The sequence below is a fragment of the Toxotes jaculatrix genome, chromosome 7, assembly GCF_017976425.1.
Source record: "Toxotes jaculatrix isolate fToxJac2 chromosome 7, fToxJac2.pri, whole genome shotgun sequence".
NCBI classification, from domain to species: Eukaryota; Metazoa; Chordata; class Actinopteri; family Toxotidae; genus Toxotes; species Toxotes jaculatrix.
In genome coordinates, this window is record NC_054400.1 from 13,846,528 (window position 1) to 13,873,267 (window position 26,740).

General features: G+C 41.8%; 1 protein-coding gene across 1 annotated transcript in view; it reads left to right on the top strand.

The window, feature by feature from the left end:
* Positions 1-5,540: 5,540 nt before the first annotated feature.
* The window catches only part of ank1a (ankyrin 1, erythrocytic a), an 86,505-nt gene continuing 65,305 nt past the window's right edge, over positions 5,541-26,740 (top strand). Inside the window, exon 1 of the mRNA XM_041042068.1 lies at positions 5,541-5,666. Within this exon, the coding sequence (XP_040898002.1) occupies positions 5,541-5,666 (126 nt within the window). The remainder of the gene's footprint in view (positions 5,667-26,740) is intronic.

Here is a 26,740-nt window from a genome sequence, read left to right on the forward strand (position 1 = left end):
GGAATGTTTGTCATTTTTGCTTCATAAATAACTTGCGTGATTAATTGCTTATCAGAATTGTTGTAAATCCATTTCCTGTGGGTTCTATGCATAATTTTTGCACTAATTAAACACAAAATTTAGTGCTCATGTGCACATAGAATTCGTTTCATCCTTTTAATTTGGACGCGTGATTATATGTGAACAGTGTGTTCTTATCAGAGCGGCACTGAACTGAGCAGTCCTGTGGTGTTGCTCGGAGTTGGCTGTGTGCTGCAGTGCAGTGTTGAGCTTTGATGTGTGTGTGTGTTTGTGTGCATATGCTCATTCCAAATCCTGTAAGAGCTGCCTGTGGGGGGCGCTATGATCAATGGTTTAATCAGCATTATGAATTACTCTTAATTCTTCCACACTTGTTGTCTCTGCTTTAATTGTGATGCCATTTTGTCCTGCCAGATTTAATTTAATCTGGTTCTTTCAACTGTTGAATTGTACTGTAAGGTGTTTTATTAAAGGCCCTTGAATGGACAAATTTCCTCGGTAGGTTGTTACCAAGACCCTTCATGTTTTACCTCAGACCAATGTATCCAATGTTCCTGTCCTTGTTTGTCGCAGTACCCCCTAATCATCAATAGGGGGTACTATCTGACCTCTGTTCCTCCCTGCTTCATGTTTCTTGCCTTTCCAATTGATCTTCTGTGACGACCAAGCATAATCTGTTTCACGTGGTTAAAAGGGCAGTATTATGATCCTTTGATCCACTTGAAATCACAAAATGGTCCGCAGTGTTCATCTATACTGTAGTAGTGCAAATACAGCAAGGGTTGTTGTTCATCCCATCATCTCATTTTGGCTGATATTGACTAACGCTGCTGCTAAAATAACTCTGCTATAAGCCACAGTTGATGGTGCAGAGGATGGCACAGGCCTGCAGAATACTGTATCTCACTTTAGACTGTGGACCTCTGCCAGCTAACACACTGGAGACTGGCTGTATTAGAACTGTTGAAGTGGATTCAACATGAGCGGCATAGTAAAAACCAGCAGCACAGTTGGCTGTATCTGCATCTGTACATGAGCTACGGCTGCTCATGTGAATATGACTGATGCAAAGCAATAAGATGCATTATTAGCTTTCCTGTCATTATGACTAATTCTGATCTAATGAAGTCTTTGTTTTAGAAATATTCTCCAGACCCATGCGCCCATGTGATCTGTCCCTGATGAGGAGGATGACTAAATTAGAGAAGGAAATGAGGATTTAGTCTCAAGAGTTTCACCTGTAGCGTGGGGTGTGAATCACTGTAAAACTGACATTTACTTTTGAGGATGACGGGCAAGAAAGTCCAGTTCAAGGACTGTGTAGTTTTCAGTTGTTAACACACACTTGACCTGCAGAATGTGGCATTTGAAGACATGGAAACTAGTAAACTGTTTGGGTTTCAGTTTCAAACTGAGACATGCCTCTGAATCTGGCTACACTTAAACATGTGTTGCATGACTGATTGACTGTATTGCTATCCTGAGGGTCTGGATTCGATGGTGAGATTATATACAGTATGCTTCCATGTGTCGAACTGGCTGTCTCTCCTGTTTCTTTTCACTGTGGTGAGTTTGTGTGTGTGTGTGTGTGTGTGTGTGTGTGTGTGTGTGTGTGTGGTTCTGTCGTGTCCTATCCACTGTTTTTAGAGGAGCAGTGGAGCGGTTAATGTGCTAGTGGGTGCTGGCCATCACGCTGAAGAGAGCTTGGGCAGTAGCTGTGTGTTTTTTTCTCCTTCTAGGTCCACACAACCTGTCCCTTTGTGTCCCAGGCAGGACCACCCCAGGGACTGTCTGTATACACGGGGTGTGCTCTGAAACACAAAAACAGACTTACATGTGGTTTTAAGGTCAGTTCCAGTGGTTTTGAAGGTTTTCGTCTCCTATATTCTAACAAAGAAAATCAGTGCATGTTAAGAAAAGAATCTCAGCACAGTGCTGTTTGTGAAACATGACATTGCCATGATTTGAGATCTATGTATAAACAGTACGCTTAAATCACTTTTGTGAAAAGGGCTTCTGGAGCTTTCAGTTACACCACATGATCTTCGTTAGCAGATGGAATTTGCTGAGTTGTCATTGAATTTAAGCTGTTCTAATTATGTTCGAATTTCTTTCTTTCTTTTTTTTAGTGCTTGAAGGAGGTTCAGTGTTTATTCTTGACCTTGGAGGAAGCAGGTTTTTTGCCAACATGGATGAGTCCTTAAAGTACTAAAACTAGTAGTGGTAAAAAAAAATGGAAATTTTAACATTTAAAATACCATGAGAACAGGGCACCATCTGCTAGATATGTCTGAATTCCAGAGGCCCCTTGCACAAAAGCAGTTGTGAGCACCGTTTACATTCAGATGGTGGCAATGTCACATCTCACAAATGACACACACTCACAAAACATTAATAAATTTGGTTTGACAAGCAGTTGCATATATGGCATTTTGTTTAGATAGGTGAAATGAGTCAAAATGAAGAGGAGAGGCAAATCATAGTTTACATTTAGCGAGTATCATTTTGACTCACTTCTGTTATGTTTGTCTTGTTTTAATTAGACTGTAACAAGCTAAATATCCTTGACGGTTGGCTGATTGGTTGGTTGATCCTCTCGTTAGATGCCACTGGTTCCTATGGCTGACAACAAACAAAATTCCAAGATGCATAAATGCATCATTTTTGTATTTTATATTACTACCCTCCTTTTCCAAATCAAACCATATGTTTTAGATGGATTTACTAGCCACTGATTTCCATTAAATTTCAAGATTGAGCAGTAACTTGCATCACAATACAACGCTAGTTACATCACTCACACATGATATCACAGTTGCAAACAGTGAGTACTTTGAAAACGTATCCTTGCCGGTTCAGCCATAAATCTGACAGGGATTTAAACAGATGTTTGTACCAGGTTGTTCTGTTAAAGTGTCTCTCTGACTATTAAGGTTCCTTGCGGATCAAACCATCAGAGACTGTAGGTTTGTTGGTATGTGATGGGTGTTGGACGCCCTGTTCTCCATAGAGGCTCTCCAGGTTCAGCCCCAGATGATCTTGTTGCAATAAGTGGTCCCACCAGATGTGTTAAAATCCACTGTAAAACTGCCCCTCCATTAGCTCAGCAAGAGCATATCTTAACAAGACCAATTTAGTTGGCTAAGCAAAAACCTTCTTATTACCAGTGCAGTCAGTGCTGCTGGTGATTCATTTAGGCACATTTCCCAGGAGTTCGATATTGTGATGGATCTCTTGCCACAGAGCTGTCAGCCCGTCAGTATTTGTGTTTGTTTGTGTCATAGCTAGGCCACATGAGCAAGTGATTTGTGTAGTAGCATTGCAGACAGAAGGCAATATCACCAGTCCTATTCATTAGTATGCTGCAGTATAGAGAGGGAGCTGCTATCAGATCAGGGGAAGCCTTGGCAAGAGAGCAGAGGAAAAACAGAAAGAGAGAGAGAAAGAAATAAGTACAGCAATATGGACAGGAAGCAGCAGTGGATTATGAGTGAAGTGTACAAAGAATGGCCCAAAAGATGGAAGCAGTCTTAATTTTGTAGCATCATTTTGCCATTACATAATAAACAGCCTAGAATTGCTCTAATTTCATTCACATTTGGCTCAATAAAACAAGTCACTCCACTGATAACTGTCAGAAAAGATTTAACAGTTACTGTAATAATAGGAAAAGAAATTACATATTGAAAATGTGTGATAGGGGACAGTAATATCCTGCTTGTTTTTGTACTTTCTGTAATGAAGTCATCTGAAATAACTAATGAAAGACAGTGAAAATGAGACAGAAATTAAGATGTGACTGCAAAATACTCTGATAACAGGTATTCTCCAACTGTCCCTCTTTGTGTGTACGTGTGTGTGTGTGCGTATACACTGAAGCACGTGTGTTGGCATGCATGTGGACTGTGTGTGTGTGTGTGTGTGTATGTGTGTATGTTTGTGAGTCTACAGTATCAGTATGAACTGTACGTGTGATGTATAGTGAGCCGGGCAAAGAGAGATGTTAAAGGATCTTTTTTGCCTGCGTCAGCAGCATTGCAGGGAGGAGAGAGGGAGGGGAGGGGAGGAGAGAGGGGGAGAGAGGTGGGGGGAGGGGGGTGGTGAGAGAGAGGATACAGGAGAGCAGTACCAGTAAACAGGTGCTGGCTCTATCAGCACCTCCCTTCGTGTGGACCTCTTTTCCCCCTGTGCACACATACATTGTACATGAGTAGTACACACAGAAACCGTTTATATTATAATACATGTATTAATACCACCCAGTGTCTTTTATTGTATTCAAAATTATAACTGGAGGTGAGGGAAAGAGGAGAAAAAGAACGCAGGAAATCAGAGGAAGAAGTTAATTAAGCAAAACCTTTGATGATGTTACTGTATCACACTTTGCAAGAGACGGTCAGGGAGTGATATGGAATAGCCTTTTATTGCTCACAGGCTCACCCTAATATACACAAGCACACTGCACCAACATCCTTGCATGGGTACCAATCCTGTCTGCTGCAGCGCCTGAACAGTAAAGAGGGAGGAGGGCGCAGAGAGAGAGTGAGCGAGAGGGGAAGAGAGAGGGAAAGAGTAAGCGAGAAGAGGGAGTTTTTTTTTTCCCTCATGCATGTTTTAGATTTTTTTTATTTCCTCTGGTATCCTGGCGTGTGTGTGTGTGTGTGTGTGTGTGTGTGTGTGTGTGTGTGTGTGTGTGTGTGTGTGTGTGTGTGTGTGTGTGTGTGTGTGTGTGTGTGTGTGTGTGTGTGTGTGAGAGGAAGTGAGTGATAGCGTGATTGGCTGTGGCGATGACGGGTTCCCTGTGCAGCCTAGCGATCCTCCACAGATGGACACACAGCAGGACTATGAGATACTGAGAAATTAAATACAGGAAAAGGAAACAAAATCAATGCAATGTGAGGAGGGAGAGCTGACTTTGATTTAAAGCTGCTCAGGCTATTCCTCAACTCACTGTCAGTTCATCCCTTTTTAATCTTTGTTGATGGGGAGGTGTGGGGGGGGGGGGTCGAAGCAGTTTTACAGCATGTTTAAGCAGTGAAGGGAAGGATGATGTAGAGAAGGAAGACAACTAAAACAAAAGGAAAAGCAGTTTGTTCACTGTTATTTATCCATTTTCCTCTCCACAGCAAAGGAGGCAGACCAGAGAGCAGAAGAAAAAACTGAACGAAGGAAGTGTACATGAACGACTGAGAAGGAGAGTGTGCATTGGAGAGAGTGAGAGAGAGAGAGCGAAGGAGAGAGAGCGGGAGAGGGAGAGAGAGAGCTGCGCTGCAGTAGCATCTCACAGCAGACGGCTGAGGACTGCCGGTGTGTTTGTGACTGCACTGCTGAAGAGGAGGAGGAGGAGTAGGAGGCAGAGGGTGAGCACGCTCGCAGACTCTGCAGGGCCATAGAGGAACGCACAGCAGCAGCGGCAGCAGCAGCGCTAGTGTTGGCCCGAACCAGGTAGAAGTCCCCCCCAGTCCACTGCCGTAGGATCTGGACACGCCAACGCCGCCCAGACCCCCGCTACCAACACCATGGCACAAGCCGCCAAACATCTCCGCAAGAACAAGGATTTAGAAGCCCAGGCAGAGCAGGAGCGCAAAGAGAAGGAGGAGGAGAGGGTCAAAAAGAGGAGTCGCTCGCGGGATAAAAAGCGCAAGGTACTGGGGCTAATCACAGGTGGGGTAGTCAGGGGTGGGGTGGTAGGGTGGGGAGGGAGGGGCGGCTGGAGAGGGGGGCAGGAAGGTTGAGACGCCCCCCCCCTTCTTTCTCTCTCATGCTAAGCTGTGGTCAGGGGTGCCGGGGCACACATGGAAACCCAGTCATGAGTGTGTTTCTACTGTGTGTACACACAGTCTCCCTGGCACACATGTATGTCCTGCACATACAGACAAACGGTACAACACACTGCATGCTTTCCTACTCCTCTCGACTGCTTTATACCTGCTTTATTGACTGTCCTGTCTAAGCCGTCTGATAAGGCAGCGTAGTACTCTTCCTCTCACTGTGTCTCTGTCCCTCTTCACATCTCTGTCTCGTCCCCTCTCTCTGTCTCCTCTCTTTCTTTGTTTTCACACTGCGGTATGGTGTCAGTGAGAGAAATCTCACTACAGCACAAATCTTCCACGAGGACAGTGAGCTTGCCGGTTTCCGCAACGGTCCATTCTCTTCTCCTCTCAGCTTTTCCTCCGTGCGGCATTGTCATGACCGCAGAGCAGTACCTGCAGGCTTCTTTCTGTCTGACTGAGAAGTCCCAAGCAGAGCTGGAGCGACCGGCGGGGCTCATTGTAAACAATAAATCTCTGGTCCGCCAGTCACCGACTGCAGGGACGTATCATCAAGCTGCCGAGTCTACTTTATTCCTCTGGCTGCTCGTCGCATTTCACTCAAACTCATTAATGAAAATGAGTCATCTGCAGATTGTGCTGTTGTGTATTGGTGGCAAATTGGTCCTCAGCAACCGAGTATGAGTCCAGCCGCCCTGTGAGCCTGCACTGTGCCAGGCTGGCTGTAAACCAATCTGATGCTGATGCAGTAGAGACAGTGTTATGGACAGACACACAGTACAGCCTCCACTCTCCGAGAGAGGGGAGGCAGGGTTGAAAGGCCGATACAGGGATTAGATTTTTCTTTTTCGTGTGCTTGTATGAAGTAGAGTAAGAAGGGTTTAGAGGGTGTGTTTGAGCAAAATCAAAGGAAGAAATGAAAGACAGCAAGAAGAGAGGGAAAGGTGGTATGACTCAGATACACCTGGGATGGTTGTCTCTCAGCAGGGGTTTGCTCTTCAGCTCTTTCTGTCGGAGAGTCAGACCCAATCCTTTCATCACAGACACACACATGCCACCGCTCTGTCTGCGATGACTGACATGAGCCAGCGACTCCAATGAAGTTAAGGTTTCTCCATATTTCTCCTTCTCTAGCCCTCTACCCTCTCTAAGGGACAGATCTTATCAACCTTTTGCTTTTGCTAAAAAAAACCCAGTGTGTGAAAGATGGTGAACATATGCCTGTGAGTAGTATGCATGTGTGTGTGAGTGCAAGTCTGGTAAGATGAGATTCAAGAAGGGAAAACCTGCAGCTCTGACAGTATGAATGTGACCAGGATGAGATTTCTGATGAGGGTACCAATGCAGCCCAACTTTGACTGAAAGTGTATGGTTTCAGAGGATCCCATATCACTTGCGTAACCACGTAAGTCTTTTAAATAAGCTTCCTGACTCCCCTCCAGCTCCCCCTCCCAACCTCTCTTCCTTTTTTAACACCGGCTTACAGCCATTCCTGGTTTCTGGAGCAGATGTTAATACTGGGGGAATTCTCTCTCTTTATCTCTCTTTCTCTCCAGTGCCCTCTTTGTTTCCTCTCTGATGCCTGCAGCTACGATGTCAAAATTTTACAGACTGTAATTCATAAATTGACTGATTGTATCTTCTTATTTATGCATAGAGGTTAACATAGCCACCCTCGCACTTGGTTTGTTTTCTTTGTTTGCCACTCGACACCTGTTTTTCGGTAGTTGTTCCATCAGCTGTCTTGTGTATCGACCTGCACCTCGGGAGTGTCCCTGTCCTCGCAGTGCAGGCAAGGTCAACACTTCCTCTGTGACAGAACCATATTTTTAAATTTAACCACTCTATACATTTTGCTCACACATGTTAACAATCTGGCACACTCACCAGTTTTTTTTTTTTTTTCCTGTATCATTTTGTTACCAGCAAGCCAGGCTTTTGTTATGTAAGCTTCAGTTTCCCTCTTCACTGGAGACATTTCTATCATTTTTCCTGCACAATTGATGTGTTTTGAGTTATTTGAAGAATCACTCGTAACTTGTTTTATTGATCTTTACATGTCTTGTACACTGAATTGTTTCAGCTTACACTGGTTGATTTATTGTTGCTCAGGTATTTTTAGTCACAGTAGCAGGAGTATAGGGCCTTAAAAGGATGGGGGTGTCAGTTGGTCAGCCGGCTATATAGACCTTCATCTGGCTTAGTCTCCTTTGGTCCAGTTTGGTCTAATGAATATTATGGCCTCTAGGGGCTTCTAGCTAGTGTTTTAGATTCAAAATCCTTAGGTTTTTTTTAAAAATTCATTTTAATTTAGGGTCTTTTGAAGACATTGCTCACCCTTTTGCTGAGCCTCTTTATTGTTTTAATCCCTTTAATTTACTGTTTGTGACTAATGTATGTTGGTGTTTTACATGATTATTTCCATCCCTGTGGGGACACGAATCAGTGTCTGCTGATGAATGTCCACGGTCATAAAGGTAACAATTCATCATCAAAGGGTGAAAGTGCCATTTTAATTGGCTTCATGGTGTAGTGGTATTATACAGCACAGGTCAGTTGCTGAGCAGTGGATAATGTTGTCCTCAAATTACTTTTATTGATGAGTTTGCTCCTCTTGAAAAATGAGCATTGTCAGGATCTGAACAAAGCCCTATTGTCCTAGTCAGCACCTATTTTCACCTCATTCTGTATGTGCGTTTGTGTCTACATCTAACGCTGCTTTGGAGTGAAGTTGTTTACCTGGCGGCAATGGCCCTGAAGTATGAAGTAGTGCTTTGCTGTGTGCATCGTTTGTCTCATATCAGCATCAGGAACAAAAAAAAATGGTAAAAAATGTCATCTAGTGCAGTTTTCATTTTAGACTGTTTACTTTATTAAAGATTCAGAACTGTTTCAAGGTCACATGAAATGTACACCTGCTATTTATTTCTAAACAGGCTGTTGGAAAATTGAAGATATGTTACCACTCCAGGGCCACAGTATTTTGTTTATTCTGACTTACTATTGTTATTTTGGCACATGCGTTCTTAACATACTGGTAGCTTAATTTTGGTGGCTGACAAATGAAAGCTTTTTCTTTCATTGCAGTTATTCTTAGCTTCCTCTATTATGATGATCTGCTTTAAATCAAATGTAGAAAGACTAGTTGGATTGTGACCAGAAAACAGAGCCAAGAATTCACCAATATGATCAACGCTTTCTTTTGTTACTCATTATGATGAAAAAAATCAGGACATTTACCAGTTGTTTGCTTTTTAAAGAAAACTAGTCCAACTTAATATTTAGTATCTAATTGCAAATTCTTAACAAAACAATAAACTACAATTGTCTTGTAAGCTGGTATTAAAAGCCATAAAATAATTTCCATTGGCCTCTTTATGACCATATAGAGGTTTGCTTCCTCCTGTTACCATTTGTTTTACTGCTACAATGTGTGATCCTTATTTGGTGAGCCTTCGGGCTATTTAACAAATCCAATAGTCCCATTCAGGATGTATGTTCAGAGCAGTATTTTTGTGTGCAATAATATGGATTTCTCTCCGGTGTCATTTGCCTTTTGCTCATTTGGTGGAATGAGTATATGTAAGTTTTGTGTTTCAGTGTGGTTACATGGGACTGCTTATGCAAATCTCTTTACATGCACCTGTTGTAATTGTTCTTGTATTTGGGATGCAACTAAGGTTTTTTTTTCCATATTTATTAAATTGCTTATGTGATCCAACCAACAGTTTGTTCATTTTACAGTCGCAGAAGATGAATTAAACCAGCAAATTTTAACAGCTAGAACCAGTGAATCTTTGGCATTTTTGCTTTAAAAATGACTTAAACAATTAATTGATTATCAGACTTGTTGCAGATTCATTATTGGTTGATCAACAAAGGCAAAATCATCCAAATATCTTCAAATTGTAATGAATGTAAAGCAGCTTTTTTCTCCCAGCAATTGTAACACTACATGCTCTGAAAAAAGATGATTCTTCCAAAGCATGAGTTAAAATTAAAGTTGTTACTCCTCCGTGAATTGTTATTAATACTGTCAGGCTGCAACTAATGCCTATTTTCAATATTCATTAATATGACTAATATTTTCTTGATTAACTAGTTGATCGTTTGATGTGTAAACAAAATCTAACAAAACATTAGGGCTATAAAATGCCAGAAAACCTGCACGCTTTCTTGGAGCTGTCATGACAAGCAACAGCAAAAGTTACTGAATTGATTGTAATGTCAGAAAAAGCACCAAATCCTCACATCACAAGTTTTTACAATTGACTATTGTTTAATCATAGCTATATAATACTGTATTGATGAAAGTATGTGAAGATTATTGGAGTAAGTCTGTGTGGTCATCATTAGTGTATACATATGGCTATTGATGTGTCAGACTGTTACCTGCAAGGCAGTGAAGTGCAGAGAAAACCAGTCATGGCATGGGCGGACCTATTAGTAGTTCTGGTACTCAGACTCATCAATACAATAAGTCTGGTCAGGATGCACTATGGCTCCTCTGTTGCTGTATATTGTCTGGCACTCAGAGGTGCTGGCTGCAGATCACAGCCCATCAAGCATCTTAAAGGTAAAAATCAGTTGTATAGACGCTCAGGTTTCTAAACAACAACTGTGGTGCAGGACTGTGCAGCTAACATGGCTGCCAGCGAACATTGCAATGGTGAAAGTACTATCTAAGTGCTATCTCCATCTTCATTTAAAGCAGAGGTGGCAGCAGTGGATCAGCATTCCAGCCTCATCTCTGTCTGCCCTCCAAAATCTCTTACCCTCCCTGCCTGAACAGGAAGCAGAGCCTTCACTGAGGTTAATGTGTTGATGTCTGAGACAGATTGGTACTGTAGTGCTGTCAAGGTGTTGTTGCTGTGTTTATGTGTATGTAAGACTGTGTGTGCTTGAGTGTGTGTTCAGGTTTGGTGCAGTGGATTAGGGGTGCTGCAGCAGTGACTAAGCCCATCAGAGCCAACTCTTAGCACCTGTCTGCTGATCAGCCCTGCCTACCTGCTTACCTGCACCCTCGGTGGCTGTGACTAAGGTGTTGAATTTTAAGTTAACCATTCTTCAGGTAGGTGGTAGCTGGTTTCATTATTGGCTAGTACAACATGTAGATAGTTAAAGGTTTTATAGGTGGCGCTCTTTGTCTCTATCTGTTTTGGGCTTAAGACAAATGAATAGTGGCCTCTTTCTTCCCCTCTTGTGTGTGTCAGTTGGATATTGGCTTGTCCTCCCAACTAGGGCGACATTATTCTGATTGTTTGGCTGATAAAGTATTACAAAATGAGACATTGCTTGTTTTGTTTAACCAACAATCCCAAATCTGAGCATATTCAATTTGAGGTGACATAAAACAGAGAAAAGCAACACATTCTCACAGTTGAGAAGATTTACTTAAACTGTTAATCAATTATCAAAAGTCTTGACAATCCATTTTTCTGTCTGACCAATCAATTCATCAACTAACCATTTCACCCCTTCTCCCACCTCCAGCAGCTGAGTTTAACTAAGGAAACATGACCACTCATTGCTGTCTTGACAGATGTTTGGGAAAAAAAAAATCTCAGTTTGGACGACAGAGTGGAGCTGGGGTAGAGCTGACTAAAACATCATGGCTGTGTGAGTGTGATAGGCTACGACACCTGTCAATCAAGGAATCCTAAATGCTCCAGACATACTTCAGTTTGAGCCTTCTTCAAAACCAAGTTACTCATAAGAAATAGAAATGTGCTGTCTTTGTGCTAAGCTAGGCTAACCTGTAAGTGTATCTAAGTGTATTTTCCAAAATGTCAAACTATTCCTCTGAACCTGTGTGTGTGTGTGTGTGTGTGTGTGTGTGTGTGTGTGTGTGTGTGTGTGTCAGCGTGTTGCATCATAACACATCAGCAATTCAACCAGCTAGCACTCTGTTCATCTCACATCTCTCCGCTCAAGCTTCACAGATGTGTATATGTGCTAATGAATCCCACATCATGCATTTGTGTGTGGCTGCAGCCCAGGTGGCCCTGTGGAACCCCTCAGACAGATGACTCAGCAGGCCTGGCCAGGGCACTCACTCATGTTGATCGAGCCTGGGAATGAGGCTCAGTGAGTCCAGCTCCTGGCTCTACAGTAAGTGCTGTTGGGGCATGTTGGCCAGGAGCTGCAGCCTCTACTCCTTTAATTAAAAGCGGGAATGGAAGGCACACGTGAGGCCAGTTCTCCAACCCCCACCCCCCTCCTCCCTTTTACCAGAGCAATAGCAGGTCTTTATTTATGAGCCAGTAGAGACTGAGTGATTTTCTAAAACAGATACCCTACCACACCCTTTTGGGCTCCTTTGATTAGAGAAAAAAAATCAGTTCTTTGTTAAAATAGACAAAATAACGAAATAAACGAGCAGAACATCAAGCATCCAGCAGGCCCTCCCCCTCTGCGGGGGTTAGGCTTCCCCAAAACTCCAAAGCCTGAGGATATTTTTAAATTGTTGATCAGTGATGAAGATGCAGTGATTCATTCTTTCATTTTAAGACTGAAGCCATAAGTATTTGCACCTGCTTATTTCCTGTTCTTATCTCTGTAATAAACAAAAGCATGATGCATGATTTTGATAATCCTCGTAAGCTTGCGAGACACAGACCATTTATCTGGTGTGTTTTCCAGCTGATGATTGTAAATGAAGCTGAACTGACAAGTAGGACTGCAGTGCTTTCAGCAAAGCATTAGGTCTCCAAGACAGGTTTGCGTAAACCACCAAAAATATTAACATTAGCAGCATCTGTCTGTGCTTGTCCTCCCACTGCACAGTTTAATCTTTTCATTTATGAAACAGCACGTGAAATGATGTGTCATATTTAGAGGGGCTTCCTTAGATTTTCCTCCTAGTGCCTCCCTCCCTCCCTTCATCTTCCTCTCTGTCTCTCTCCGTGGACGATTGCGCTAATCTCTCCTCCCAATTGTTATTCTGATAGTGCGGCGGTTACGTAACTCACTGAAACAAGAATTGAGAGATCAGGGTTATTGAAATGGATCCTCATCATGCCCAAATAAAAGAGAGAGAGAGAGAGAGGCAGAGAAAGAAAATGAGAAATGAGGATGAGGCAATATCGTCTTAGAGGAATTTGATAGGTCATTGCTGGACAGCTTGTTGTGAAAAAAGGAAAGCTTTTGGTGTCTGTTACCCAACCTGAGCTCTTTCCCTTTAAGCTCCTTCTGGCCGATGAGCGAGGAGACAGGAAAGGACAGGAGGAGGGATAGGGAGATTAGTGTGGTTTGATGTCCAGGTACTCTGAGTCTTGCCTTGATATCCTCAGACTCTGCAGCATCTCTTGGACTGATATGTACCATAGTTAAGAGCCTCTGCAGTGTTGCAGCTTACCATTTACTGTATTGATTTGCCGTACTTTGCTCTGTAGGAAAGAATGTATTCGTCCTGTGTGTTCGACCTTAAACAATTGGGCATATCACTTGCAGGTGTTTGCAACTGCATTTTCCTTTCATTGACCTAATGATTTTTTTATTTTCATTTACGTTTCAGAATGAGAATAAATGAATAGATTAGTATGAGTGATGACTTTGAATTTGAGGAGATCTGCTGTTTTTTGACCATGTTTGGTTAGGTTTGATGGAATGCCATGAAATTTGGTTCAGACGTTCATGTTTAGGAAGAGTTGCAATAAATGTGGTGATACAGGGACTTCTCATTCATGCTAACACCTTAAACTAAGATGGTGAACATAGTAAACGTCATACATGGATAGCACCAGCATGTTAGCACTGTCATTGTGGGCATGCTAATGTTAGCAAAGCACTGTTGTGTCTTCAGTACAATCTCACAGAGCTGCTAGCATGGCGGTACTCTCTTAGTCTTGTTGTCTTAGGAGGCAAAATACAGACAATTTTGCACTTCAAGTGCAATTCTACATTTCAGAGCATGTATTTTGCAAGTTTGTGTGTGTGCTTGCGTGTTCAAGACGAGTATGCAGTGTAGGACTGCATTTGTATGTGTGTGGGAAGCACCTTATGTGTTGGTGATTGTATGAGAGTGTTTGGTGTGAGGATGAACGCACAAGCTGAAGGAGTATAGCCTAGAGGTAGAGCCGTAGAAGAGGAGAGAGAAAGCAAGAAGGAGTGAAATATCAGAGGAGAGTGGATGACCCCAGGGTGACTCTGCACCCTTCCCCTCTGTTTTGGGTGACGGGTGTCTTATTTACCTGATTGATACGATGATTCCTTTTTTTTTTCTGTCTACCGGAGAGAAGAGGAATAATTCAATTCAAAACTCAGCAATACAGTAGGTCATTACAGCAGCACATCTTCCCGGCTGTAATTCTCAATTCCAGTTCTCTGAGTGCGGACAATAGAGAACGTCTGATTCATTTAATGCGATGGGCAGGAGAAGATTGAGTTCATGATTGGAGTCTGAATTTCCTGACTGAGTAAAACCTGCAAAGTCCAAAGTCGTGTCCTGAAAGGCTGTATATATGTTACAGTAGCTTAGTTATGCTTTTAAGGAGGAGATTCAGATTTAGTTTTTATGACTTGAACAGTCCTTTTGGGTTACATATGATGCCATTACAAAACCAGAAGTTTGGCCTCAGTTGATGCCTTGGAGTATCACTCTGTGCTCCCTGATGACAAATCTTACTTACTGGAGTGCAGATTTCTTGAGTCATCTAATCCTTGTGTCAAGTGTCATCACAGTGTCGTAGCATCATGGGTCTGTTATTAAAAGCTTAGCCATTTGTAAACCCCTTCATCTGAATCCCCTGGAGGGAGAGGTGGTGTCACTTTGATTTGATCCTCTTCACTTCTCATCCCACCCAGCATACACAGCGATGCTCTGCTCTCCGGGAGGACGGCCAATAAAATGTAGATCAGTTAGAGGATAAAACATGGCACAGAACATAGTAAGACCTTCATTTTCATTCATCCATGCCTATGATGAACAGGCAACATCTACAGTCACACATGTAAACATTGGTATTTAATTGCCTTGTCTGAAATATTATGTTGCTTCTTTGCCAAGTATATAACTAACAATTATTTTAGTTAACAATTACTCTGGCAATGTTTTCCCCACTGCAAAATTCAGTCAGCACAGTCAGCCTTTTTTTGGAACAGTTTCAGTTCATTGTACTCAAGTCTCAAACTGGTAATGATTTGTTGATGTTGTTGAATATATAAGAACATCAGCGCAAAGTTCACAGCTATTCTAGAGCTTGTTAGAAAGAGGTTCCAATCATTCAAAGCGAGGTTTGTTATCCACAGTAACATGGACATGGAAAGAAATGTAATTTTCAATGCAGAGTACTGCAAACAAAATACATTACAATACCAGAATTATATGTCTGTTCCATTGGTGTGGAGGCAGGAATTGCAGAAATGCAGATCGTAAAACCAAATCTATGTACATGGCTATGCACAGGCATAGTTGTTTCTGTCAAAGGTTGAATAGTGCCCACAGGAATGGGATATGAGCACTCTTTGGTCATTATGTATGACAGTCATTCCAGTGATGTTTTCTTGCCATTAAATAATTACACAAAAACGAGTGGTTTAACACTTCGGCACATCTTCCACTATAGCAGGTGACCCTTGGTACTCAAATCCGTAACCGTCCACATTTAACAGTCACCGGTGTCACTGTGTTTAATTTTTTTTTCCTGTGTGTGTATGTGTGTGTGTGTGTACCTTCACAATTGTTCTGTGTATGTCTGTGTATGAGCTCACACGTTCATTGAAGAGAGGCACGTGGGTTGTCTTGTGGCGCAGGATTTACTAGCTAGCTGGGAGGATAGTGGTGTCACCCAGCCTCTAATTGGCTGACCCTAGAGATTTTTCTCGAGCAGATGCAGAGCCAGGTGCCCAACCCCTTCCCTTTCTCCCTCCTTGCTAGAGTACATTCCTCCATTCCTCCGATAATCAATTCTCCTGCTTCAATATGGACTACAACTCCTTCCCTCTCCCCCACTCTCTGCCGCAGTTACTTGCGGCACATTGCAACACTGCAAGATCATGCTTTCAATTCTTAACACCTCCCTCTCTTCTCTTCAGCCTCCGACTTTGCACTAAACACCATGGATCCACATTTAGAGAGAGAGAGAGAGAGAGAAACGAGAGAGATTAAGTGAGCAACAGTGAGAGGCAGGAGGGGGGATGGAGCATCAGTCATTTTTACTGTTCCAGAAGCCTAATGTTTTCAGGCAGGAAAAGAAAAGAAAAAAGGAGTGCCGAGTTGTTAGATATGGAATTATCAACTTCCACCACACACACTTGTAAAACCTTTGATGAATTAGACAGACATTTGTTCAGATAATGTTTCAGCTGCGTTTTCCCCCTACGTATGATATCAGTTTGGATCGAAGAGGAGGGGGTCAGTCCTCTGGGACTGGAGCAGTAGCAGCTCAGGATGAAGGAGAATCAGCGTGTATGCAGCAGCTTTACAAGGTCAACTGCACCTCGCGCTCGATCACATGTAAGCACACATGTATGTAGACTTGGCACACGCACGTCTCACTGTCAGCCAGCCCTTAGTCAGCACAGTGTTGGCCTCTTCTGTGGGAGAGTTGGATGTCGCCACCTAGTGTTAACACAGAGGAATCTCTAATCATAATATGAGCACTGACATCATCTCATTTACTCTCTGCTGTGTCCTCTTTCCTCTCCTTCAAATGCTCAGCTTTCTAGACATACGACTACATAATCTCTCTGTGTAATCATATCTTCTGTAACAATAGTCTGAATATGTCTTGTCATGTTTTAAATATACACATATTAATGGTCTTTGTGCATAATTTTCCAGCTGTTTGTGAAAAAAAAATCCTTCTTTAAAAGAGTTCAGCGTCCACTGTAGATGAGTTAGAAGAAAGCAGTGCAATACTTTGATCCGTCTGCCCTTGATCCCTGTGCCACTCTGAGGCCATGTGGAACAGTGCGTGTGTGTGTGTGTGTGTGTGTGTGTGTGTGTGTGTGTGTGTGTGTGTGTGTGTGTGTGTGTGTGTGTGTGTGTGTGTGTGTGTGTGAGAGTGAGTGTAGGGTATACACACTAACCTGACCCCGCTGAGCGCCAACAGCTGGCCCAGTGCTGGCTCTTTTTATCTCCCTCAGAAACACAGAAACGCTTTCCTTTAAATGTAGCCTACACACAAACAGTATACAGTATGCTCTTACGCACACTGAAAATCTATTTTAACATTATGGATCAGGTCACCACATGAGCACCGTGTCCTCTTGTCTTTGGCTTTTCCAACCAAGTTTGGTCAGAGGGGACATGGACAGGCTGAGAAAGATTACTTGGTAAATTATTCATTTTTATTGATGACTGGCGTTAGATCCCGACTACTTTGCATTTGGCTTCATTCATCATGTCGTCATCTATTTTTCTGCCTCTTTTCTAGCCTACTCATACAATAGCACTTCCTCCACCCCTCTCCCTTGCTCTTGTGGCCACTCTTCTTTTCACCCATTTCCCCCACTGTCTCGCTGCATAGTCTAAGTGAAGGAGAATATATAGTGGGGCTTGAGGCAGTGCAGGACAGTTAGTGTGCTGGTAATGGAGAAAATGTTTGTCAGAGCATAGAGCACGGTGAGTTTGGCCTCAGCACCCCCTTAGGCACAGACCTTTAATTGCCTACACACACTGGTGGAACGCTTCTACGTTTGACGCAAATGTGTGTGTGGAGAATGAGTGAGAGAGCATGTATGTGTGCTCATTGTGGGTTCCTCTTTGTATGACCATATTACAGCCTCTGGGTTGTTCTGTGTGCCTGAAATAACTCCTGGATCAATATTTTGCCTGTGTCCCTTTCCTCTTATTTAAAAGAAATCCATGAGAGATTTACAGTAAGTAACTACTTTGTTTATCCTGCACATCTGAATGCTTAGATGATTTTGGTCCATAGCTTGCTCTCAGTCATATAATAGCTGAGTTAACTTGTCAGTGTAAAAAAACAAACAAACAATCTTTTTAAACTCTGGCACTAGTTAAGCAGTGTCCAGTCTGGGGTTCAGCTTTAAGCTTTTCAGTACATATATTGTGCATAAGCTCACATATAAATTGTCAGTGTGTATTTAAAAAGAACTGCAGCTTCATAGCTGATTAGTCAGTCAATAGAAAGATAATTAACAGTTTTGATAACTGATTAATTGTTTAAGTGATGTCTTAAGGAAAAAAAAATATAAATAAATTAACTGATATCAGTGGGGGGTGGGGGCTTATTTGTCCTTGTTCAGGAGGCTGAAGGTCATCATAAAGCAACTTCCTTTAAAAGACTTGCCGTTTTCCCATCATTCATCAATTTTCTTGCCCCACATTCCCTCCTGTCAGTCCATTCTAACCGTTTTTGCATTCTTGCTTCCTGCTGAGTCGATGAAACTGAATCCACTTCAACACTTACTCACTGTTTTTTTTTTATTTCCACCCCCCTTCCATGAGCCCTCATGCTCACTTTGCCCATTTTCCATTCTTAAAGTCATCGTCATCTGATTAACTTGACCATATTTAACAGTAGCAATCAAGATTTAAATGTAAATGTAATTAAAGTAATTAAAGGTTGGGAACTGTAATGTAATCATATAAAAAGCTTTATTTCATACAGTTTAAACGTATTATATAAATATTATATAATAACATTATTATTAAAATTATGTTATTATTATATAAATATAAATGTATACTTTTATAATTATGTGAATTTATACCTATTTTATTTCATTTGCTTGTAAATGTTATCATTCCAGTTAGGACCTACATTTTTCTGACATGGTTGTTTAGCTATCATTCATTTTAACAGGGTTATTTTTGATGTTTCTGCCTGTTTTTACACACTTGTAGTACCCTTAAACTTTACCCTCAGTTGTTATGTAATGTGCTCAGAAATATCCTGACACTCAGCAGAGGTGTATGTGTGAGTGTGAAAATTTGGCTTGTGTGTCCAGCGAAGCGTTCTCTTAAGTGAAAATCGTTTTTTATTGAGCCTTAACAGTTTTAATACATAATAACCACTATGTTAGTTTACGCATTGTTGGCTGTGTCATGTGGAACATTCCTTTTTTCTCTCAATATTTCTCTTAACTTTGCCAAACTCACTAGTATACAGTATATTCCAGCCAGAAAAATCCTTATTTACTGCAAAGTCTATCAAATACATAAACCCACGACAAGGTGACTCTTGTCAAATTGTTCTTTTTTTTAATGTAGTTTAATGTTAAGTGCTTCTTTACAGAGAAGGTTCCACATGGTTCAGCTGAAGCAGGCACTGTATCCTCAGCACAACATTTGTTCTCTCTCAAATTAATGTGGCCTCATTGCCCCTCATCGCCTCTGGATACAAACTGCACACAAACTGGAACTTATTTGGGTGCAAAATTGAGAGTAAAAAAAGATATTTTAAGTTCAATATATGCTGTGTGAATTGGAATTAGCATGCATATTTGTTTTTTCACCCAATGTATGGCTCAGCACAGTCCTCCAGATGTCTGTTTTCTGCAATAGGAAGATTAATGAGAAATGCAAAAAAAAAAAACAAGAAAAAAAAAAAGCTGCATAGCCAAGTGTGAGAACAATAGAATTTGGAAAGAGAACTGTATGGAGATGAATGTGGTGTCAAAACAAAAATGTCCTCTGAGAGACTGGCAAGCCAGCCAGACTTTGCTCTTGGTTGTCTTAAAAAACAGAAATTGGATTGTTAACAGATGACGGATGAGGTGGTCTTAGCTCCCTCTGCTGGTCAGAGCAGGGCCAAATCTCATTTATATTCAACTTCACTGTGACTTCGTCAGCATCTGAGCAGCCTGACAGCACAGCATGATGCAGTCAGTAAGCTGACATTTGGTTCAAAGGTCATCCACAAGACATGGACGTGTCCTGAAGAGAGTCAGAAGAGAGAGGAACAGGAAGTGTAGAGGACGTAGCATTCCTGCTATGTCCTCTACACTGCCTTCACAAGGAATTGGTTGGATCGTGTTGTGTTGTGTGGTACGCCTGGAGGACTCCATCTTTATCCGACACACACAGAGTCACACAATGCCCCAGATACCAGCCGAGTGTGCAGTACATACACAAGCTGTGTTCACACCCGCCTCTCCCTCTGATCCAGTGCAGCAATTCAATGCTGTTCTGCAATACTGTTATGCAGAGTCATCAATTATTCATTAAGGATTTCTGCACTTGTTCAGTGACTGTTTGATAGACAAAGATGGAACTGAATGGTGAAGAGGTAAAAAAAAATTATATTATTTCCCTAAAACCTCAATGAAACAGTATATTTAGTCACAGTTACTCTAGAAAATATCATTATCCCTGATGTGGTTGATTGCACTAATATTATCTTAATGAATCTGTTATGCTCAAGCATAGGTCAGTGTGGGTAGATACATATGATTCAGACCATCTGATTTATTTGTCATGTGGGAAACATCTGTTGCGCTGCCAATGAAGCATCTCTGTCTCTGCGCCTGCCTCATAAACCCAACACATGGCTCCATTTTCTCTGCAGATAGATAACTTGGACTGCACAGAGTATATTATATAGGACTCACCGGGAGTTTTATTAAGTAAAAGTTACAGTGAGAGTCCCCTGATTCCCAAGCTGACTTCTGTTTGCCTAAGGACAAAATTTGGCGAAGCAGCTTTTTGAGGACGGAAAGGAATTTGGAAGTTCATTTATTGTTAATAGGTGGAGGAACATTTTGGTCAGGAGAGGGAGGATGATGTCTGAGGGAACCCCCTCTGCATAGGAATGGTTTCCAATGTGCCCTGTCACACCCTCTGCGGAGCTCATGAATATGGACACGAGGCTGATCGATGGTGCAGGGAGTGCCCTGCAGAGAAAGAGACTATCAGAGAGAGGAGCAGATTTAGACATATTTTATGGATTGATACTGCCACTGAGGGCAGCAGAAGGATACAGGTGTATGGAGCTGGAGCAGGGAGACAGATAAATATGGACTGTCTGAGTGTTTGTGAATGTGTATGCCTGCTTGGATGAGCATTTGTAATTGCTGTTTGCAGAGGCTGATTTTAGTGCAGGGCTTAAAACAGTGAGTCTAGTGGTGTGTGTGTGTGTGTGTGGTGTGTGTGTGTGTGTGTGTGTGTGTGTGTGTGTGTGTGTGTGTGTGTGTGTGTGTGTGTGTGTGTGTGTGTGTGTGTGTGTGTGTGTGTGTGTGTGTGTGTGTGTGTGTGTGTGCATACTGTCAGAGTGGAGACACAGATTGGTGGAGGCAGGTCTGGCACTGTGTGGTCCACAGCACTGCAGGGTCATGAATGATTTAATGGCAGGAGAGGTGAGCTCTGTCCTCCAGCTCTCAAGATGCACACAGGCATTCATGACCCGCAGGAGTGATTCATTTTCATGGCTGAACCAACTATAGTATCGATATTCTGAATAAATTGGATTTCTGTCGGTTATATTTACAATGATATGTGTTTAGACGCAGTTTTGCACACATTACTGTATCTGCTTTTTGCTGCAGTTTATCAAGAGATAGAGTTCACTCCTACAGTCTTGTGTTGATGTTATTCTTGCACATTTTAAGCGTAGAGTTATGTAAGTTTCAAAAAAGAAGAGGAGGATCTGCAGGCCAACTTTCTTGAGTAGTATGTTACAGATATGGTGTTCATATATCAATATTTTCCTACAATATAAAACCACACATGCTGTATTGTTCTTATATGATGGTCAGTGTCAGATGTCCCTGAGCTCATATGGTATATGGTAATACTCAAGCTGCTCTTGGACTGCAACCAGTGAGCATGTTTATATACATTCATGAACACAGCTGTGTTCATGTGAAAGGTTAATTGAACCTCTTATTCCACTTACTAAAAGATTAAGTAAATTCCAGTTTGTCCTCTCACTGAAGGGCCAAAGGTTAAAATACCTCTTTACATCCTTTTCTTACTCAGTCTTCATTTCATCATCCAGTCCTTTACGTTCCTGGCTTTTCCTCTTCTCTCACCCCCATCAGTTTTTGAGTGATACAGGTTATAAAGATCACAGCAACAGTGAAGCAGACCACCAAATGTACATCCAAATGCCACCAAATTGCAAAGAGAAATACCCTCCCACTAAATAATTATCATTCGGCTCTAACTGAGGCATTAATACATATAGATGGAATCTGAATGACCAAACTACCTGCTCACAGGTCATGTCTCTAGACAGTGTTTGATGTTTAATGCATCACATACTTTTCTGCTCACATTGGAAAAGAAATCAACAAACTCCAATATTTGTGCTTTTGATTTTTTTAGTGGCAAACACTATTCAGTACACATCAGCAGAATTTGACATTTGTTAAAGGAGGATGGGAAAATATTCTTACTGACAACAAATCCCGTATAAAGACAAAAACCAAGTCTCACAATACTTCCCCAGTCTCTCTGCAGGTATCTATTCAATCCTACAGACAATGTAAATCTCATGAAATGTGTAACAAATTTATAGTTTCATTTAAAAAGTGGCTAAATAATTTCTTTAAACAGCTGGGCACATTAGATTTTCGTAAAAGTTGCTCAAACCAAATCAGTTCGTTGTTGCTTTTGCTCTTTTCATGGGATTTGCTGACAATAAGAAAAACAGAATATCTCTAGACTTAACCTTTATATTGGATTTAAATATATGCATTGAATATATATTTGTACTGCTGTTGGTGTTTGGTTAGTTGGGACATTTTGTTTTTTGTGTACATGCCACGTCACACAGGCAACAGGACTATTGAAACACGAAGGACACCTTTGTCAGAGCTGAAGTGTACCTGTGAGAACGCAGACACGGCATCACAGGAGGAAGGACGAGTGTGACAGAGAAGGCATTTGAATGTGAGAAAGGAATAAACAGAGAGAGGGCGGTGGAAAGGTGTGTGCGTGTGTGTTTTGTGGCAGATTGAAGAGGACGAAGGGTGGTGGGTATCTAGCTTGGCACTTCCTTGGCTGTTCATCCCTCTTTCATGCTCCATTTATTCAAAATGGGAGCCAATCTGCTGTCTGAGGTTGAAACTATTTTGAGGCATTGCTTCTGGTCATAGACTTTGTTTTTCACATGCTGATAAGGCCATTTTTGAGGCTGTTATATACATTCAGCACTCTTGAAGCTGTGTGTGTCCCCTTGTCCTTTCTGGTAAGAATAGTGCCGCAAACATTTTTACACAATATGGTGTCCTTTGTGGTACTACACTATTGAAGATACTGTACACTAAAGACGGTTTGATGTTTAATTCATTTTTCATGTTCATTGTTTTTTGTGAATTCTAACTGTATTCTCACTCAGCAGCTTTATTGAATGGGACACTCCTGCTTTGATTATTACACAAAAGTGACATTTGTTTTGTGGTACTGTGCTTTTTTTTTTTCCAGAGCGCCCTGTCTTCTCTCGCTGCAGATTACTGAACAAATTGTTGATTTGTCAGTCCTTCTTACTTTGATCCAAAATCTTTGTACTCCGTAGCCCACCTCTCACTGATGATAATTTATTCTCAGTTTTTCCCACACACTCTTCCTCCCAGTACAAACATGTTCCTTCAGTAGAGCCAACAGTGTATCACCTTTTCACTTTCTGCTTTTTTTCTCCCTCTTGACCCCCCTCATCGTGTACAGCTTCAGTTACAATGTTCGCTCTCATCACATCCAAACCTTTCCGCTCTCTCCTCTCCTCTCCTCTTGTGTATGTCTTTTCTCTATTTCTATCCAGCTCTCCAGTTTTCACAACGCTCACATTTTTTTACTCTCTTCTGCTTTTATTTCTCTTTAGTCCTTGAACTGACCTCAACCTCTCCATGTGTGCGTCTTTGTATGTTCTCAGCTTTGACAACCCCCTTGAGCCACTCTCACCCATCAAATCCCGACTCAAGTGCTCTCTTCCTGTTTCAGAGGGCTTCTCTAAGGGTTAGGGACTTCTCTGTGGTTGGTATGTGTCTCATTTGGAGAGAGCACACATGCTTTGGGAGAACAGAGCTGTGTTTTTCTCAGGCCACAGGTGTGCAGCAGTGGAGAGTTCTTATTGTATGTGTCTCCTCTTGCTCGAACAATGCAAGAGGAAAGTTAATTTTGATGTTGAGTGACAATGGGGTCAAGATTTTGCAGGATTTACACCAACTCAGAGACTGTAATATACCACAAAAGAGCTGGAACTGCGATCATCATACACACTATTTGAGGGCTCAAAAAAATAAGGATCCTGAGTGTTTGTTGAAGGGGTTCTTTTTCCTTAAAGCTACCATCCTAAGGACATGTTCCTGCAGGTGTACACACTGTTCAAAAACAGAAAAACAAACATGGACACTACAGAGATAAAAGAATTAAGAGGCCAGAGCAAGAAAGTGTTGATAAACAGTTTGACACAGTTTTCCAGAACATTTCATCCAGCCAGACTACCCTCAGACCTTTCAGACTGTCGCTCTGACAGCATAAAATGGATGCTCTTCATTTTTACGGAAGTAAACTTCTTCAAAAGAGCACCGTCAGCCAACTAGTTTTTTGTCAGATCATTTTTCAACATTAGGTTTACTAACCTACTTTTAAAGCCCATTCACATCTAGGGCCGGTGCTGTGCGTTTAGAAAGTGACTAAAACTTTGTTCCTTCCCTCTGTGCAGGTGTGTATGTGTCGTCATTATAACCTATGTTTAACAAACTGTCCCAAAAATAGGGAAAGGAAAAGGAAAGGAAATCTTCTGTTAGTTTTCTTAATAATCTTATTGAAGACAATGTTTCAAAATATAAAATCATTTCAAAAAGTCATGCATAAGTCTTAGGACTGTGACGTCCTGCATGACTTATTTTTCCATCTGCAGTGCTTCATTCTCAGGTTTAGAGCTGAAAGGATTTGCCAATTAATCCTTTAGCCACTTTTTCAAGCAGCAGTTAACTAGCATTACATAGTTCCAGCTTCTTCAGTTGTGGGCATTTGCTGCTTTTTTGTCTTGCGTGATACGTCTCCTTGGACTCTTGGTAACAATGATGAGCTGACAATTTTCTGACTTACTTAAATTGAGAAAATAAGGTTAGTGGTTAATGGAAATGATTGTCAGTTGCAGGTGCGAATCAGATTGCTGCTAATGGCAGGACTTATAGATCACATATTATAGTGATGCAGACATTACCTCATTAACCAGCTTTTTCCTATAGGAACCCATCTTCTTGATGAAACTGCAGAAATTAAAGCTAGCTATGTTTAATATCCACTGCAGCGGTTTTGACAGCAGCGTGTAAACGATGAGCACTGTGGAGATTCTGCTCTCTCTCACATTTTACTTTTGTTCTTCCCTGTGTTGTTTCATCATCTCATTCCTCCACTTCTTTCATTTTCACTTTCTTAAAAATCTTGTTTCATCTGCTGTTAGTTACGGTTGATGTCATTACATCTTCGGTATCAGTGGGTCTACTCTGCCAAGATAAAGGTTCTCCTCTGGGATGTGTCCTCCTGTCCTCCTCCATCTCTTTATCTTCACACTGTGGTGGGTGTCACTCATCAGCGCTACCCACTAAGCAGGCAGACTGAGAGAAAGAGGAAGAGAGGGGTAGGGACCTAGGGATGCAAGACAGAAATATCAGAGAGTAGAGATGGAGGACAATAATTGAAAAGAGGGTATGAGGAGGGTATGACGGTGTCAGTGTCGATGGGGAGGTGAGGAAAGCTCCATGAAAGCGGCTTGACTGTCCACCAACTGAATGAGCCCCATGCTGCTGATAAGGACGATGAAAGGAATAATGATGGCAGTGGGGGTGCCAGCGGGGTGCTATTTTTAGATGCATTCAGCTTGTCTGCTTTGTATGACTGTGTATGAGAGAGTGAACCTCTCTTTACATGGACCTCTTTGTGTGTGCTTGGGTCATATGTGCAGGCATGTGCAATGTTCTATTAATGAAAGGGTGTATGTGAAGGTATGTCCAAGGGTGTGTGAGTGTGTGTATGTGTGTGAAAATGTGTATGTGTTTATCTTAGCTCCTGTCCTAGCGTGCACATGGGTGTAGGTTTAAGCCACGTGCCTTTAGTGCTGACTACAGAATCAGGGAAGAGCTGCAGTAAGGAACTCAACGTGCCCTCCTCATGCACACACAGAAGATGGCTTTTCAACAGCTGTGTGTGTGTGTGTGTGTGTGAGAGAGAGAGGGAGAGAGATTAAGGTGTATCAGTGCTGTGCGTGTCAATACTGCGGATAGATGGAAATGTAAAAGGACTGCAGAGCTGTGTGTGTGAAAGAAAGTGAAAAGGACATACATATGATTATGTCCTGTTTTCAAGCAAATAGAGGAGAGATGTATCTACAGTGTCACCATTTTCCACCTATTGAAAATTTCTAAATTTTTGATCCAAAATACAAAGCACATAACAAAGCTGCAATAATTTTACTGCTTTTTCATTAGGCCTTTGAAACTCTTAACTTGTTGCAAAGTCTGTGCCTGCTGTAGCATTGTCTTACTGAGTAATAGAAATGGAGGGATGGCAAAGATGTTGATTCAGTCTCTAGTGTTCATCTTGACATCCTCCTCCTTTCTCTCCTCTCACAGTTCGCTGTATTCCTACAGGAAAACACCTGTAAATGTGTGTGTACATTTTTATAAAGTAATCCCATAGCGCTACAGCACATTTGCCTATACACGCAGTGTGTGTATATTCACACACACAAACCTTTACCATTGGCAGCAGAACTCCAGCCCCGCTGAAACCAAGCCAGGGCCAGCCCTCATGGTGGAGTCTCCCTGAGAGCTGAGTCAGCAACAACAGAAGGAGAAGAAAGACAGAAAGACGGAAACTCTTAACATCGGCTTTCCTCTTTTCCTGGCCAGCTAAATAGCATATTTCAAATCAGTCAGCCATAACACTACTATTCTTGTCCATGTCTCTGTGTCTTTAACGACATGACATCTGTGGTACAAGAGAGCTTGCTGCCATCTTTTGTCCTTGTCCTTTACAATACATGCTGCTAACATTAATAAACTAAAATGCATAAACTTCGGCATAGTCATTG